Here is a 15,429-nt window from a genome sequence, read left to right as displayed (position 1 = left end):
CAAGTCATCTCTACGACCTGGTGGAAGGTGGTGGATACGCGAGTAGGGCTGATGTCCAATTGAAATGGGGTTAGTTTTCACACTTCAGGAACAATCGAGTTCCCAGAGGTCCTCCTTCTTCTGTCTCTGTTCTGTCATTTTGGGTTTTTTCCACGGCAGCCTGTATTGATATATCCGGGGGCCCACAAAACACATGTTACTTTTATCGAGGCGCTATCACTAATCCAGCAGAAATATACCTGTTAGTAGGGCTATAGGTCGGGAAAGTCACCATTCATTACTTGCATATATATCCTGTTTAATTGTAGCTATTTCCAACCTAGAAGCAGATTTTCAGACTTTTCGCAAGACATTGCATAGCTCTGGGGCCAAAGGGACCAAGAACTTGAATTGTTAAGAATTATTTATGTGTCACAACTGCATCCAGCCAATGTAGCGGGATGTACCAGGGCATCAGGCGCACAAGCCATCCTAACTAGTAAGATTTCCTTTGGTTTGTGTCAACTTCCGAGTCAAAGTCTTTCATCATCTTCTCCACCTCGGGGTCCAAGTTGCCAAAACATCGTATGATGACCTTTTCCAATAAGTGTTGTTATGATGCGCAGTCATGCCGGGTGCACTTGTGTGTAAGAATTCAGTTGTTCATTATTGTTCTTCTATTCAAGAATCATCAAGGTCTTTTATACTTGAGTTATCCTTGAGTTCTCGAACCTTCTATGTATTATTAACTTTGATCATGATGTGAGGGGAAACCTTGGTACTTCCAACACGCCCCTATTCGCCTCAACATCATGGGTCAGCCGCCGTGGGCTCTTGAGTGTTCCATAGGAGACGTCCACCTTCTTCAGTAGGGCTTTGGCTAACTCGTAGCGCTTCCAGGAATGTATCATGACTCGCAGCAGGCAATGGCTTCGTAAGACCATCTGCTATTTGCTCATGAGATCTGACATATTGTACATCGATGTTGCCAGCTTCAATTTCCTCTCGTATGTGGTGTTCGACTAAAGGGATATGCTTTGTTCGTTGATGTAGCTCGGGATTTCTGCAGAGTTTCAGAGAACCCTGATTATCGCCATTCAAAAGGATCGGAATGTCTAGTGATAGTTGTAGTTCTGAGAACAGATTCCGAATCCATGCTAATTCTCTGGCGCATTGTGATAGAGCAGTATACTCGGCCTCGGTGGTTGAGAGTGCTACTGTTTCATGTCGTTTCGCTCTCCATGAGACCGTAGATTCTTCAAGCTGAACGAGCCATCCAAACGTCGATCTTCCTGTGAAACTGTCGCCTTTCCAATCAGAGTCGGCCCAGGCCGTGACGCTCCAAGCGTCTTTGGGATCTTTCCTAACGCCCCCAAGCACTAGGCCGTGGTGCTTCGTCTGTTGTAGATAGCGGTAGCCTCTTTTGATCAATTGTGAATGCGCTGGCGATGGATTCGACATGTATCTTGAGAGTATCGAGAGCAGAAATGCTAAGTCAGGCCTTGTCTGGGTCATTCCGTACATGAGTGAGCCGGTTTTCGAGCTATAGTCTTCTCGCTCTTCTGGAGAAGCCGAGTCGCCGTCGTCTCTTGGTCGCAGTGTCGAGAGCGAATTTCGCTCCATGGGGGTCTTGACTGGTCGGCAGTTTCTAAGCCGAATCTCTTCAGTATTCTAGTGAAATATGCATCCTGGGAAAGATATATTAGCCTTGCGTTCCTGTCGCGGGTTATTCTTACGCCGAGGAAGTGTTTGGCGGGTCCGAGATCAGTCATTGTGAAGATCTCTCCCAGGCGGGCTTTGTACCCTTGGATTACTTGCTTATCGCTGCCCATGATAAGAAGGTCATCCACATATGTTATGATAATCACTCCCGTTGCGGGATTCTTGTATACAGCCGTGTCAGACATTATCTGTCTGAAGCCAAGGGATTCTAAGGTCTTCTTCAGTTTCATTTGCCATTGTCGCGGAGCTTGTTTAAGCCCGTACAAAGATTTAAGCAATTTGCAGATCTTCTCTGATGAGAAGTCTGAGGGGCGGTACTCCGGGTGTTGTTCAAAGTACTCGACGAGTCCTTCCGGCATTTCAATAAAGACATCTTCATCTAGATCCCCTTCCAGGAATGCCGTGGAAACGTCCATCTGCTCAATCTCCCAGTCGAGGCAGGCTGCCACGGTGAGGAGGATCCGCCACGTCGCCACTTTAGCGACAGAGGCAAAGGTCTGATCATAGTCAAACCCAGGCTGCTGTTCGAAGCCTCTGACCACTAGACGCGCCTTGAATCTGTCCAGGCCGCCTTCCTCGTCCTTCTTGACCTTGAATACCCACTTGACCGTCAGCGGCTTGTGGTGAGCTTGGTTTCTGTCCAGAATGCGCCAGATTCCTTTCGTGAGGATGCTGCGCAGCTCATTGTGTATTGCTCTGAGCCAGTGCTCCCGATACGGACCTTGAAGCGCTTCGGTCATCGTTTTGGGCTCAGTGATCTCCTCTTTCCGGGGATCGGGCAGCTGAACTGATGTCTCTGATGTTGTCGTCTGCTCACACGGAGGATAATGCACCTCGGTGTGCTGAAGATAATGCACTTCAGACTTGTTTGACATTGGAGTCTCAGTTCGCTCCAAAGCAGACTGTGGTCGACATGAAATGGGAGCTCCGTTCGTGCGGATTGTCGGCTCAACATCATGCTCAGTTCCGGTCTGGAGATCTTTCTCTCCGACCTTTTCGTAGAATGTTACATTTGCAGAGCGGACGATCTGATGTCCCTTTCTGCGAGAGGGCACCCAGCAGGTGTAGATCTGAGAACCTTCCATGTTTATATAGATTCCAGTTTCTCCTCTTGGACCAAACTTGTGTGATCTCAATCTTCGTTCTTGCGGTATGTGTATCGTGACTTGTGAGCCACAGATTCGCTCTCCCGAGAGGTCTGGTTTATTATCTTGACCAGGTGATACCTCATTCAGGAAGCTCTCGAGCGGAGTAAGGCCATCCACGGCTCTAGTAGTAGTGCAGTTTGTTTTGCGCACCATGTCTTGTAAGACGAATGGCCAGAGCTCTGATGGAATCTGTTCCGACTCGATGGTTGTTCTGACTTTGTCAAATATGACACGGTTGGACCGCTCAGCAACTCCATTGAATTCGGGAGTATATGGCGGTGTCCGGATGATCCTGACACCATGTGTTCTTTCAAGGCCTTTGATAGATGCTCCGTAGAGCTCAGAACCACCGTCCATTTGGATCGTATGAACTCGGACTTTGTACTGGGTCCAAAGTGCTGAGATAAGCTTGCTGAGGAATTCTGAGGCCATGCTTTTTCTTGTAAAGGTATAAGACCACCTCATCCTGTGTCTGTCGTCTGTAGCAATGATCCCCCACCGCTGGCCGTTGATACCTGGAGGGTTGACCTTGAAGGTATCGACGTGGATGAATCCGGCTCTGGTGGCCCGTCTTCGTTTATTTCGTGGTGACCATCGTAAAGCCTTAGATACGTCGCAGGCCAGGCAATAGTCGAAGGATTTGTGATTGTGTCGCTTCTTGCAGAACATTCCTTTAGTCATTTTGGCGGTTTCAGACACTTGATGTGGATTGATGTGGCCAAGTCTTCTGTGCCAAAGACCAATGTCAAGGCAATCGCCTTTCGAGATGGCGTGATATGAGATAGCTGATGAGACTAGGTGGTTTTTGTATTCTAGGTGATGGAAATCTTTTTCCGTATTGACGTAAAGGCCGTCGTTTCCGATAAAGAGCTGGCCAAAGAGATCTCCAGTAGAATCATAGAGATCATTTCCATCAACCCAACCACCGCTTGTATAAAGCTTGAGTCCGGACATAATGTTGACCGGAAATTCAGGGATATAAAGAGCATCTTTGAGGTTGATGATGACTTCTTCTTGTCTTTTGTTGAAAAACGTCATCTTGACTGTTCCTCTGCCCGAGGGGTAGACTCTTCCTCCTCCGGTTATGAGTACTGTTCGCGTTGCAGGTTGTAGGCTGCTGAAGAGGTGTCTGTCATTGCAGATATGGACAGACGATCCAGTATCGAATAACCACCTCTCTGGCTTGCTTTCGTAGCTGGCAGATATCCTGCACTTCTCTACGACTTGGACTGGTGCGTTGGAGATTTCGTCCTCAAGGATCAGGAATGACCTTTCTACCGTTCTGCGATTTGACTCTCTGATGTGGAGGCTTTTGGTGTCTTCATTTTGTCGATCATGCTCAGCTAGTTCTTTGGCTAGCTTGACAGCCCAATCAGGCCGTTTGTCCTTGTGGGTGAACCAACAGTCAGTTTCATGATGACCCTTCTTTTTGCAGTTGGAGCAGACATGATCTCTGCTTTTGTTGATCCGGTGACTATTCTCGTTGCGGAATGCCTTCTGTGGCTTGTTTCTCCGATGATTCTGTGTCCGACTTTTCCTCGCACCTAGGTCATTCTTTTTGTTGGCTTTCTTTCCATGAGACCAATATGCCGATGCGATATCATCTTCTTCATCCGAAGATCTGTTCTCGTCAACGAGATCTTGTTGCATCGATCGAAGTGTGGGCGGATGCTCGGATCGTAGTAGAGCCCTCTGTCTGGCTGTCCATTCTGGATACTCGCTCTCACACGCGGCTAGGTAAACCACCTTTTTGAGTGTGTCTGAGATCGGCTCCTTCTGGTCAAGAAGTAGCTTAACAAGACGTTCAAACTCGACATTGAACTGGGGTATAGTTTCGTAGGAGCTCGTCTTGATGCGGATGAACTGGTACAGGGTTGTCTGTAGTAGAACTGGACCAGAGCCGACGCAGTATCCTTGAAGAAGATTGAACATTTCCTTTGGGTCTTCCATTCCGATGAGTTGGCTGAGAGCCTCCCCAGTGCAGTTACCCCTTATAGAGATGGCCGCTTTTGCCACCTTGATCTTCTGGTCAGTCGTCATCTGATCTTCAGAAGGATAGTCGCCAAAGACAGCATCCTCGAGACCATTGATCCTCAAGATAGCCTTCTGGGCTGGTGAGAACTGCTCCCAATTAGAAGGCCCTATGAGCTTAAGCTCTTTCGGGAGAAAGAGCGTATTCTTCTCGAAAACCGTCGGTGTGCTGTCATCATTCGAAAGTTGATTTGTTTGATGGTCTGGGCTGCCAGTTCGTGACTGAGCGGATCTGCGTGATGAGGGGACTCGAATGGTGTTGCGAGTCTGCATGGTGAAACGCGGGGTACGTTGTGGAGACATAGTTTGCCAAATAGGGCTTAGGGTAAACCTTAAAGTTTGGTTTTCTGATTCAGAAGAGAAGTTCAATACTTGCACTCCGGGCTCATAACCTGTTGTTATGATGCGCAGTCATGCCGGGTGCACTTGTGTGTAAGAATTCAGTTGTTCATTATTGTTCTTCTATTCAAGAATCATCAAGGTCTTTTATACTTGAGTTATCCTTGAGTTCTCGAACCTTCTATGTATTATTAACTTTGATCATGATGTGAGGGGAAACCTTGGTACTTCCAACAATAAGTAGATACGCCTCAGCTCCTCGTTAATCCTTGATAACAAATCCTTGAGTCTGAGATCAATGGGAGCGTTTCCAGCCACATCGAGCGAATTGTCAGGATGCACGACGAGCTCCAGTGTCTTAAGGTTGGTGCAAGATGTTCGAAGAAGCTTCAGACATTGCAACCCAACCAGCGAAAATTTTGGCTCTTGACTTTGCCCTTGCTTCGACTGAAGTATAGGGGAGCTGATAGATATCGAGGACAACAGACTTGAATAGCAGGGAGAGAGCAAGTCTAAAAAGGCTTTCAGGTCTGAAGTTTTCCATGTAATATAGGAGCCAACAGCGTTGAAGTGATTTGAGGAGTAGAAAATCGAGTTTGCCTCCCACTCATTTACGGCTTGACATATGGCTAATAGATCTTGCATCGGTACATTAGGCACATGGCAGCCGAATTTCGAGTTCTTTGGTTCACGACTGACGAATACAGGCTTCGAGGTGACAAGTATCTGGCGAAAAGACTGAGAGTGATCCTCTGGAAAGAGTGCAGTCAAACGAGCTTTAAGCTCCTCAGCTTTAAGCTTCTCAGCGAGTGCCTTGGGCTGTTCAACAACGTCGAGATCGCCTGCGCGTAGCAAAGGAAGTGCGCCATGGGGGTGATGAAAAAATGCTAATTTTGGAGGATGACAAGAAAGGTCCGTTCCAGGCAGTAAGCATCTCGCAATGATATAGAGATAGAGTATACTTGTGTAATGATGGTAATGGCTACATGTAGCAGCCAGGCTAAAGGGAGGAATAGCAGGTAAGGCGCGCTATAAGCTTCTGCTCTGGGCAGGTTCAACTATAAATGGCAATAACCCGTCACAAAAGACACTTCAGGCAGCCTGCCAACCACCCGCATAGTTGCCCAAGATGATCTTTCAAGCGTATCTTTTAATAAAGTCACTCGCAAGCAATAGAACTCTAAATACATTCCGATAGGGATAAAAGGCTCCGTTCCCTCCATCATGGATTCCAGGTCAACGGCAAAAATCCTAGAAAATCCACCACGATTTCGTACAAGATGGCGGCTCACGTTCGAATCGGCCATCCTTGGGCCTTCAAGGAAGCGCCATATGTCGTGTCGTGTGGGGAATCGCAAAATGGTGGAGGTGTGGGGAAGAAACCTTACAAATAGCGATGATAATATAATAATGGGAAGAACTACTACAATAAAGTCAAAGGAAAGCGTAGGGTTTGCTTAATATTTAGCTTAGATGTTGGCTGCCTAGAATATATTGGTTAGGTAGAACTATTGCGAGACTCCTCCCATAGTATCCAATATGATCATGAGTCCTTCGGACACTACCACTCTGTTGCGCTTGAACATTTACCTGAAGTAGGTAACATAACCTGACCTGGGAAATATCGTAGCAAGTGTACTCATTATATTTCAGAGTTGTACCCCGGACGTTGGTCTTAAAATGGTTGACTCTGTGGTCGGGCTGTATGAATGCTAGCACGCACATAGGAATGATGCATAAATGAGAAATAAAAGGCCAAACCTTACCATCTTAATACCCTTTGAGATCCTTGTGAACAATACCAGCATCGACCCATTCGCTGGGAACCAGGCGACCTAGACCCCTGGTACTGTGCATGCCTTGTTCCTTGGCGCCACCGCCAGCTTTGTGGTTAGCCACAGTGAGTATTTGCCTGGGAGTTCCAAGCTCAGCTTCACAAAGAAGGAGCGAGCCCTCGCCGCCAGGCTTTGTGTGATGGCAGGAGCTGGCTGACTTAGAAGACATCTCAGCAACATAAATGCCCTTGCCAAGCATATACCCTGACATGGGAGATTCACAGGGAGCAATTAGGAGACCATGGCTAAGGATACCAGCATAGTTTGTAACTCTCAAACCCTGCCAGAGAAGACAACGATCCGACTCCATCTTATGGAAAACCGAATCGTTAAATCGCTTGAAATCCTCTTGTCGCCTGATGCGGATGGTATTTCCGACTACGAAAACAGTTTTATGAGTACAATACAATACAATACAATTTATTACGCCCGGCGGCTTATTTTGGCCGATAGGGCACTAATCACTAATGCTTACGTACATTGCCTGATTTTCGTCCTCTTCTCCCCGAACCCATGCTGTGCTACACGTTTCTCAATCTGTGTCCGCGTTTCCTAGAGCCCAGACTGTACCTTGCTTTTCACCATATGAATTGAAATAGGTCTCCTCGAGCCCATAATGCGCCTGTTCCTCGATTGTGCTTTTCCTTCTACCCTATTGCTCCCTGCGTTTTCCCGTGATTTACTAGCATAGCCAGCGAACTAGCTTGAAGGCTTTTCTTCAAGTGTTCAACGTCCTATCTACGGCGGCTGAAGCGACGTCCGCTTGTATGAGACGGGGTGTTTGGTGTTTGGTGTTTAGTGTAAGTAGGTTAGTAAAAGTAGGTGAGATTCTTGCAATCTGGTTTCAGTATTGTGTGTCGAGTCGGCCTGTGGCCATTGCAAATCGTATAGTTGCATGGACTGCCTGCATGTTTGGCGTCCACTTTGCGTCATCCGATGGTGATTTTCCTCCTAGGTAGAACGAGAGATTTCCTCTCAATGTCTCCGTGCATTGCAGCATTTCAGTCCTATGCGCTGTCCATTTCGTGCATCGAAAGAGAAAGTGTTCTACTGTCTCTATCGCTTGCCCGCATACGCATTTCTGTGACGCTGCTACGCTGATCCGGAAGAGGTATCCATTTAATCTGGCCATGCCTGTCCTAAGTTGTGCTAGCACGCTGGCTTCTCTCCGTGACAAGCCATCATAGAGCAGTCGGGTGTGCTTGCCTGGGAGTGCGGCATCGACCTTCTTTGAAAACCTCCCGACGTTATCTGGTAGCTGTTTCCTAGTATGCTTACCTGATTGAACTATGTTCAGGGTCGTTGATCGCATTCGGGGAAACTTCCGAGCCGGGTCGGCACCGTCTTGGCTCGCACTTCGCGCCTCCTTCTTAGCCATTTTCAGGAGCCTGTGTTCAGCACTGATGGGCATCCATACGACAGCCACCACGTTTCCTTTGACCCTCAATACATCGATGGAATCATATATGCATCCAACATACTCTTGACCGGACTGCTGGCGAGGGTTTCGGACCGTGAGCGCGGCGGCTTTGTTGCTCGCCAACAGTGCCACGCTTCGATACTCAAGGTCGGGTAAGTGTCTCAACGCGTAAGCCATCGCTGCTAGTTGTCCAGAAAATGGGTTCTGCTCCGTCCTCATGCCGAGCGTGAAGGAAAAGCGCTCAAGCTTCGGTCCTCCTCGCACCGAGGCAGGGATCTCGATGGCCCCGCCGACTCCGACTACCCCATTCCGTGCTGAACTACTCACTGCGGCGCGTACCGCCCATCCTAGATCTGCTTGTGTCGTCTCAACACTATCCCCATCATCCACTATAGCCTGCACCCGTTCTACCCAGGGTGCCAACGTGAAAGGGTTGATCGTTTCTAGTTCTTCCATCGGGATCTCATTGAGTGCCACTGCTACCTCGTAGAATGGCGAGCGATTGTATCTTCTGAACTTTCGAATGCGAGATGTAGAGCTTCGGAGAGGGTTGGTTGTCGGAAGGGTATGTAGATCAGTCCACATCTTGATGGCCCGTCTCCAGAACCGCTCATGTGCACTAGCGATGTGCGCCTCTGCTTCCGCTACGCTTGTTGCCACCGTGAGGAACGTTCCTACGATGGTGTTCGCTCCAATCCTCTGAACCCTGTTGATAGGACTCGCCCTCCTATATCTGCAGGCGTGCATCCATACATTCGATGCGTAATCCACTACTGGAGCCACTGTGGCTGTAAACAACTGTCGTGCTGTTCGTGGTGTAAGGCCCCTGAGCCTCTGTAGCTCCATCGCAGCATTCAAGCCTTTGGCCGCTGCTCGTGCAATGTGCTCTTTGTATTTGAGGCCCGAATCCATGATCATTCCGAGGACCTTGACCTGGGTTTTCGGTGGGACAAGCTGTCCTCTGATCTCGAAAGGCTCCGAGTTGAGCTTATACGCTTTCCGAGTAAAGTGTATAATTGCCGTCTTGTCCGTCTCGAAAGTTGCGCCACTTCTCTTTTCCCAGTCTAGTGCCTTCTTAATGATCTTCTTGATCCCATCACGATTGCCCTCTGCTGTTGGACCTGTTACCCAGGCCGTAAAGTCATCCACAAACGCTATCGCTCCCCCGTAGCAATCTATGGGCTGCTGTACGAGGTCTGCATTGAAAAACAGAAACAGAATTGGAGACAGAGGTGAGCCTTGTGGCAGCCCAGCTTGTGGTAAGCTTCGTGTCTCCGATATTTGTCCATTGACCTGAATAGTTGCCGTACGATGCGAGCAAAATGCTTCAATCCAGCGAAGCAGATCCTCTGGTATGCCTCTAGCTCTCAACCTTTGGATGAGTCTTTCTTTGCACACTCCGTTGTAGGCTCCCTTGACATCGAAACTCACTAGGCTAAGGATCCATCGACCCCGCCAGGCGGCGTAGATCTGCTCTTGTAGTAACATCAAGGCCTGCTCAGCAGAACGCTGTTTGCGAGCTCCAAAGTGATTTGTTGGCAGCAATCCGTATGTCTCAACGGCATGTGAGATCCGTTCCGCGACGACCGACTCTAGTATCTTGCCTAGCGTGGATAAGAGTGATATGGGTCTCCATGCCTTCGCAATCGAATAATTTTCTTTGTTTGATTTCTTGAGTGGAATGATCTTGGCATGTCTCCATTGGCTCGGCAGCACTCCTTCTCTCAACGATGCACGAAACAGTGAGAGGACTCGGTCCTTAACAGACGGCCAGATCTGCTTCCAGACTACGGTGGGCAATCCGTCCTCACCAGGTGCTTTCCAAGACTTGGCCATGGAGAGCTGTCTCTCTACCTCCTCCATAGTGATATCTGGCATGCTAATGGCAGCTCCACGCTGAGGTCGTTCGCCTTCCTCTTCGATTTGCTCTGGTAACGGGGGGAAGAAGGTGGTCAACATCTCCTCGGCTTGTTCCCTGTTGTTGGTCGTGCGGGTGCCATCAGCCCTTGTGAGCTGGGGTACCTTGCCAAATGCTGTATCTTCTCCAGACTTGAGGTACTTTGCTGCCTTCCAGATGTTATCGTTGTCAGCTAGGAATTCGTTCCAGTGTGTCTTTTTCTGCTGTCTGATCGCATCGTGATACTGCTTTGCTGCTCCTCGAGCTGTCTCTTCCAGCTCTTCGCATATTCGCCCCGCTCGTCTCGATGCTCTAGCGCGATTCCTCCAATGCGTATGTATCTGGCGGAGCTGCGTGAGGTCTGAAGTCCACCATCGTTTTGCATAGGGCGACGGCTTAGCTCTGGGTGTCAGCGCGCGGATCGCCTCTAACACCACGGTCATAAGCCTGTCGGTCTTCTGCTGTACGGTACATTCCTCTGGACTAGACTTCAGTGCCGTGGCGATCCGAATGTTGATTTCTTTCCATGGTGCATTCTTGAGTAAAAGCCGTTCTCGAACTTGTGGTACTGGGACAGAGATATCAAACTCCGTCTCGATAGCGCGATGGTCAGATCCGTGCTCTGTGCCGTGTACCATACACTTGACCGTTGAAGACGCTATATCTGCGGAAGCGAGGACCAGGTCGACTGTTGTCTCAAAGTCTCCGCCATTCCACGTCTTCGTTCCTCTGGGAAGCAGGCTCGTGAGATCAAGCTCACTCATAAGATGGATGATCTGATCAGCTTCGCCTTGCCTAGTAAGGGAAACATCGTCTCCTCCCCACAATTGGTCGTGCCGATTGAAGTCACCGACAACCACCACATCCACCAGTCTATCGGCCTGTCTTCTTGTGCCTGAGATGACCTGACGCAGAAGGTTACAGGTGTCTTGCAACGCTTGATCGTCTCGTCCTGGTACATAGACGGACACAACCAGGACCAGTCGCTCAGGGAGTCGTAGTATAGCTGCCGTCATGTCCGCTGTCTTTATTGGTATCTGCTCCGCCTCTATATCCTTGTTCACCCATAACATGCTTCGGATCGGCCATCTGCCCTTCTCCCAAACTGTAGGGACCATCTTAACCCATCTGGGGTGACCCATAGGAACTGTTAGTAGCTTGCCGTCCTTTTGGTGTGCCTGGGGCTCTTGGATCGCTATCACTGAGTAGTCTTGGAGTTGATCATCGTTCATGAGGCTCTCGTGCACTGTATCCTGCTTTCTCACATTTAGTTGCATTACTTGGAACACCTTACTCATGCCGCCTAGGGTGAAGTTTTAAGCAATTTCTGCTGAATGACTCATGCGGACCGCTACAGAGAGCGCACTTGGGTATCTGTGCCTGGCACTCACTGTGATGGTGGCCTATGGTAGCGCACCTTGCACATACTCGAGGCTTGCTGCACGAGAAAGCCTTGTGACCGAGCTCTTGGCAGTTATAGCATTGTTCCGGTCCAGTAGTCTGCTCAAATACACTCGTATATGCCGATTCACCTGCGATGAGAAAGTAGTGTTCCTGCAGTAGCCTCTTGGCATCGCTGCTCTTAGTGAGGTACACCACCATGGATCCATATGACTTGGGGTTGACCTTCCGGCTCAGCCAGGCTACCTTGGCAATTTGGACTTCATTCTCCTGGTTTAAGGCTTCTATTGCTCCAGGGAGGATGTTAAACGCCTGGTCAAAGACAGCCATACGATTCATGCTATCAACTTTGATAGGATATAGTTGGTCCCGAAGGACTCTTGCACCTGGAGCTTTCCTGGTTTCGAGGATGGTCTTGATCTTTTGTATTTCTTCTTCGTTCCTACCTATAATCCTGAGGCGGTTGGCATTCCGTCCATCTCTGGTCACTGCGACACATCGCCAGTGAGGTTGGTCACTCGACTGTCGCATCTCCTGCTCCACGGTTTTACGAATCATTGTTGGTGTAACGCCTCTAAGATGGTCTTCAGGAACTCTGGATGTGTCGACTGTGCAGAACACCGGTTCTGGAGTGGCCGATCGGGCTACAGACGAAGATTGACTGGACATGCTGGTGGATGTCATCCTGGCTGCGTCTGCATATGATTGAATCGATGACCGTGGTGTTTCAGTCTTGTTCAGCATGTCTAGCTGTAGTCGAGTCTGCTCCAGCTCGCCGCAAACCTGGGTGAGCTGGTCTCGAACTTGCGATAATTCTTGTGCCATCTGGGCCGTGGCCCTGGCGACTTCCTCGGCCATGCGATCACTGAGCTTGGTGAACTCGAGCTGAAATTCGGTCTTCATCGCTTCGATTTTCTTGTTCAAGTCCTGCTCCAGTAGTTGCTTCAAGCTATGGACTGCCTCGACCATACCACCAGCTGACTTGGGGGCAACCTGCTTCCGAGCTCGGTTCTGTCCCAGAGCTCCCTCACTGGTCTCACCTTCCTCCTGCCATTCCATATCGCCATTTTGCTGCTCCATCTCCAATACCTTCGTCGTCCTGACCCTCTTCCGCTGAGGGCGATGATATCCCCTGCCCGAACCATCGGGGTCGTCTCCCATGACGATGATGACGTCTGATGCGGGGTTCGCAACACCAGACATCCACCAAGGGCCTGAATCTTCGCCAGGCAGTCCTCAGGATTTTTGAAAGTGATAAATAGGATAAATAAAAGTTATTTTTAAAAAGAAGATCGTTTTCCGAAACGTTTTTTTTTAGAAAAGTGCTCTCCGTTCTCCTTTTATGAGTACAGTGATGAACAGTTGTAGCTTCCTCTTTTGTAACACTATCAGATTCTGCTTGGGTCTCCACACAGTGTCATTAGCCTGCTTATAAAAGCTGTATACTTCTGCCTGAACACTCACTAGGCTGTAGCTGTCGACGCGACTTACAGTATCTGCCTAGTCTGCCTAACGGCTTCGGCACTGACGTTTTTAATGGGAGCACTTGCAGGGGTCTCAAACCGTATGATTGGTGGTAGTCCGGAAATTCTTACAAGCAAAGGAGTGTGCGTTGCGGGGCTGATTTTCGACCCCGCGAGATTTGATGGTTGGCGACGTGGCCACTTTGATCTTGGTGGTGCCTTGTACTTTTACATTCGCGACCCCAGGGTGGCTGCCTGGCCAGTCAGAGCGGCATAAATACATACATAGGGGTCGTCCCATTCTGTATCCTTAGTTATGGCTGAGTCCTTACTTCCCGCCGTTCATTTCGAAGCAACCATGACCACCAACATATTTTCTTTACCGCAGCCGCCCATGGTCTGTATGGGGAGTGTCAGTTTATCGACCTGCCTAATTTAATCTTGCTAATTTTTACTAGATTAGTCGGGTCAATACTAAGCTTTGTCATTTGGACGTTACGTCCCGACATAAGTTTATCGAAGCTCTTGGTATCAACGCTCCTGTCGACATCAGCAATCTTCTCACCAAGGATTCAACAAAACTCAGGGCTGGAGATCATCAACGTGAGCCCTGGCACTTTGCTCTCTTCGCAATTCCGAACAAGTCTCGTCTACGTATTGGTGAATTCGCTACATTGGACGATGGACTATCGTCGATTCTTCACGATCTGTTGTCATTGGGCGAAAACATATGCCGCCTTGGCGTGACTGTCGACTCGTTTTTGCCAGTGGAATGTTTACAATTCACCCGGTGTCCAATAGCGATCAACATATATTCTTCACCGGACCCGGAGTCTAAAGCACGCTGTGAGAGGGTTCTTGACGGGTGGAAGATATATCTTCAACACCCACTCTTTGTGCCTCCAGGTATCCAATACAGTAACCCGCACCTCTATGACGAAGTCGATCTATCTAGGGTCGGACTGAGCGAAAGCCTCAGAGACGATCAATCCATGGTCGGGCCGAGGAAAAACCTCAGAGAAGTACAATTGTGTTATCTAGTCTTTGAGAATCTGGCTCCCCCGGAGCTAAAAGAGGGGCTCCGATATCTACTCCAAAAGGTATGGACGTCTGACAGTATAGAAACTATCAGGTGGAGCATTGGTGCAACAACGGAAAAAGAACGGAAGTCCTTGGAGAAATTGTTGAAAGGAGCCGAGCTGGAATACGCGGATAAATCATACCATGAGGAGAAGGGATTGGAATGGCTAGTAGAACCATGCCCAGAGGCTTCTAGCAAAGACCAGCTATTAGGAAAATGGGAGGAGAGGATACTACAAACTGTCTAGGGATGGATTTAATACCGTATCATTAAATAAAATGCGCTTTTTGTATTAAATATTTAAAACAGGCGCGTTTTATAGCTCCTTCCAGAACTGGCTTAGTGTATAGGATCAATGTAACCTTAATCCCTGTTCCGACCTCCTTTTCTCCACAGCCTTCAACAGCCTATCGCTGTATCCCCTGAAACTTCCCAATCTGACTTCCCACTACCTTCAGACCCTTCATGCTTCTTCTACAATGCCTCGAACCTCTGGAAGGCCAGCCGACCACCAGGTCCACCGAGAATTTATCACGATTTCCTCGGACGCTAGCTCAGGGTTCAAGAACTCACGAGTCAAGTGCAAGCACTGCGGCCACGAGACAGCCAAAGGCACTACTCGTCAGAAGAAGCACTTACTTCGCCATTGCCCCAATTACAGAGGGCAGCAACAGTCTGAGCAGTCTTAACTTACTCAGCACTTTCCTGTGGTAGACAAGACTTTTAAGCAGATGCTTGATGAGCTTGCTGCTAGAGCAATTTTCGCTGATGGCCGTCCATTTAACCTATTCGAGTCCAAACGAATGCGGATTCTGTTGAGCAAGCTGAATACTGCTTGGCAACCACCGTCTCGTCGCCGAGTGCAGCGGCTGCTAGCCCCGACCTATTCTGAGTACCACAACCAAGTCCAAGATATCCTCGACCAGACAGAACGTATCAACGTGATCTTTGACAGCTCAGACAATATCACGAGTAATCGAATTATCAATATCTCGATACCGGTGGCAAATGGTCTGGCGTTCTATTGGAAGACGTTTGATACGGGACAGATTCAACACACGGCTGAGCACTACATCGATCTTTTGTATCCTGAGCTGGAGATAATTTGCAAGG

At 48.8% G+C, this 15,429-nt stretch overlaps 2 protein-coding genes across 2 annotated transcripts; one reads left to right on the top strand and one right to left on the bottom strand.

The window, feature by feature from the left end:
- Window positions 1-6,989: 6,989 nt before the first annotated feature.
- Window positions 6,990-7,364, bottom strand: FOXG_20888 (poly [ADP-ribose] polymerase; the record flags this gene model as incomplete). Its single annotated transcript, XM_018401207.1, has 1 exon — window positions 6,990-7,364. The coding sequence occupies one exon, from the start codon at window positions 7,362-7,364 to the stop codon at window positions 6,990-6,992; it is 375 nt and encodes a 124-aa protein (XP_018251751.1).
- Window positions 7,365-13,386: 6,022 nt separating this feature from the next.
- FOXG_20887 (uncharacterized protein) lies at window positions 13,387-14,697 on the top strand. The gene is made up of 2 exons (XM_018401206.1): window positions 13,387-13,647; window positions 13,694-14,697. Exons 1-2 carry the CDS (start codon window positions 13,552-13,554, stop codon window positions 14,561-14,563), a joined length of 966 nt encoding a protein of 321 aa, XP_018251750.1. The 5' UTR covers window positions 13,387-13,551; the 3' UTR covers window positions 14,564-14,697.
- The last annotated feature ends 732 nt before the right edge of the window (window positions 14,698-15,429 follow it).

This window comes from Fusarium oxysporum, chromosome 3 (assembly GCF_000149955.1).
Source record: "Fusarium oxysporum f. sp. lycopersici 4287 chromosome 3, whole genome shotgun sequence".
Taxonomy (NCBI): Eukaryota; Fungi; Ascomycota; class Sordariomycetes; order Hypocreales; family Nectriaceae; genus Fusarium; species Fusarium oxysporum.
Note: the sequence above shows the minus strand (reverse complement) of the source record. Positions and strands in the feature narration are given on the sequence as shown.

Bases quoted from the DNA above. Each gene is read 5' to 3' on its own strand.
- FOXG_20887 (XM_018401206.1), top strand. From the start codon at position 13,552: ATGGCTGAGTCCTTACTTCCCGCCGTTCATTTCGAAGCAACCATGACC. The intron at 13,648-13,693 runs GTCAGTTTATCG...AATTTTTACTAG, and splicing joins CCATGGTCTGTATGGGGAGT to ATTAGTCGGGTCAATACTAA.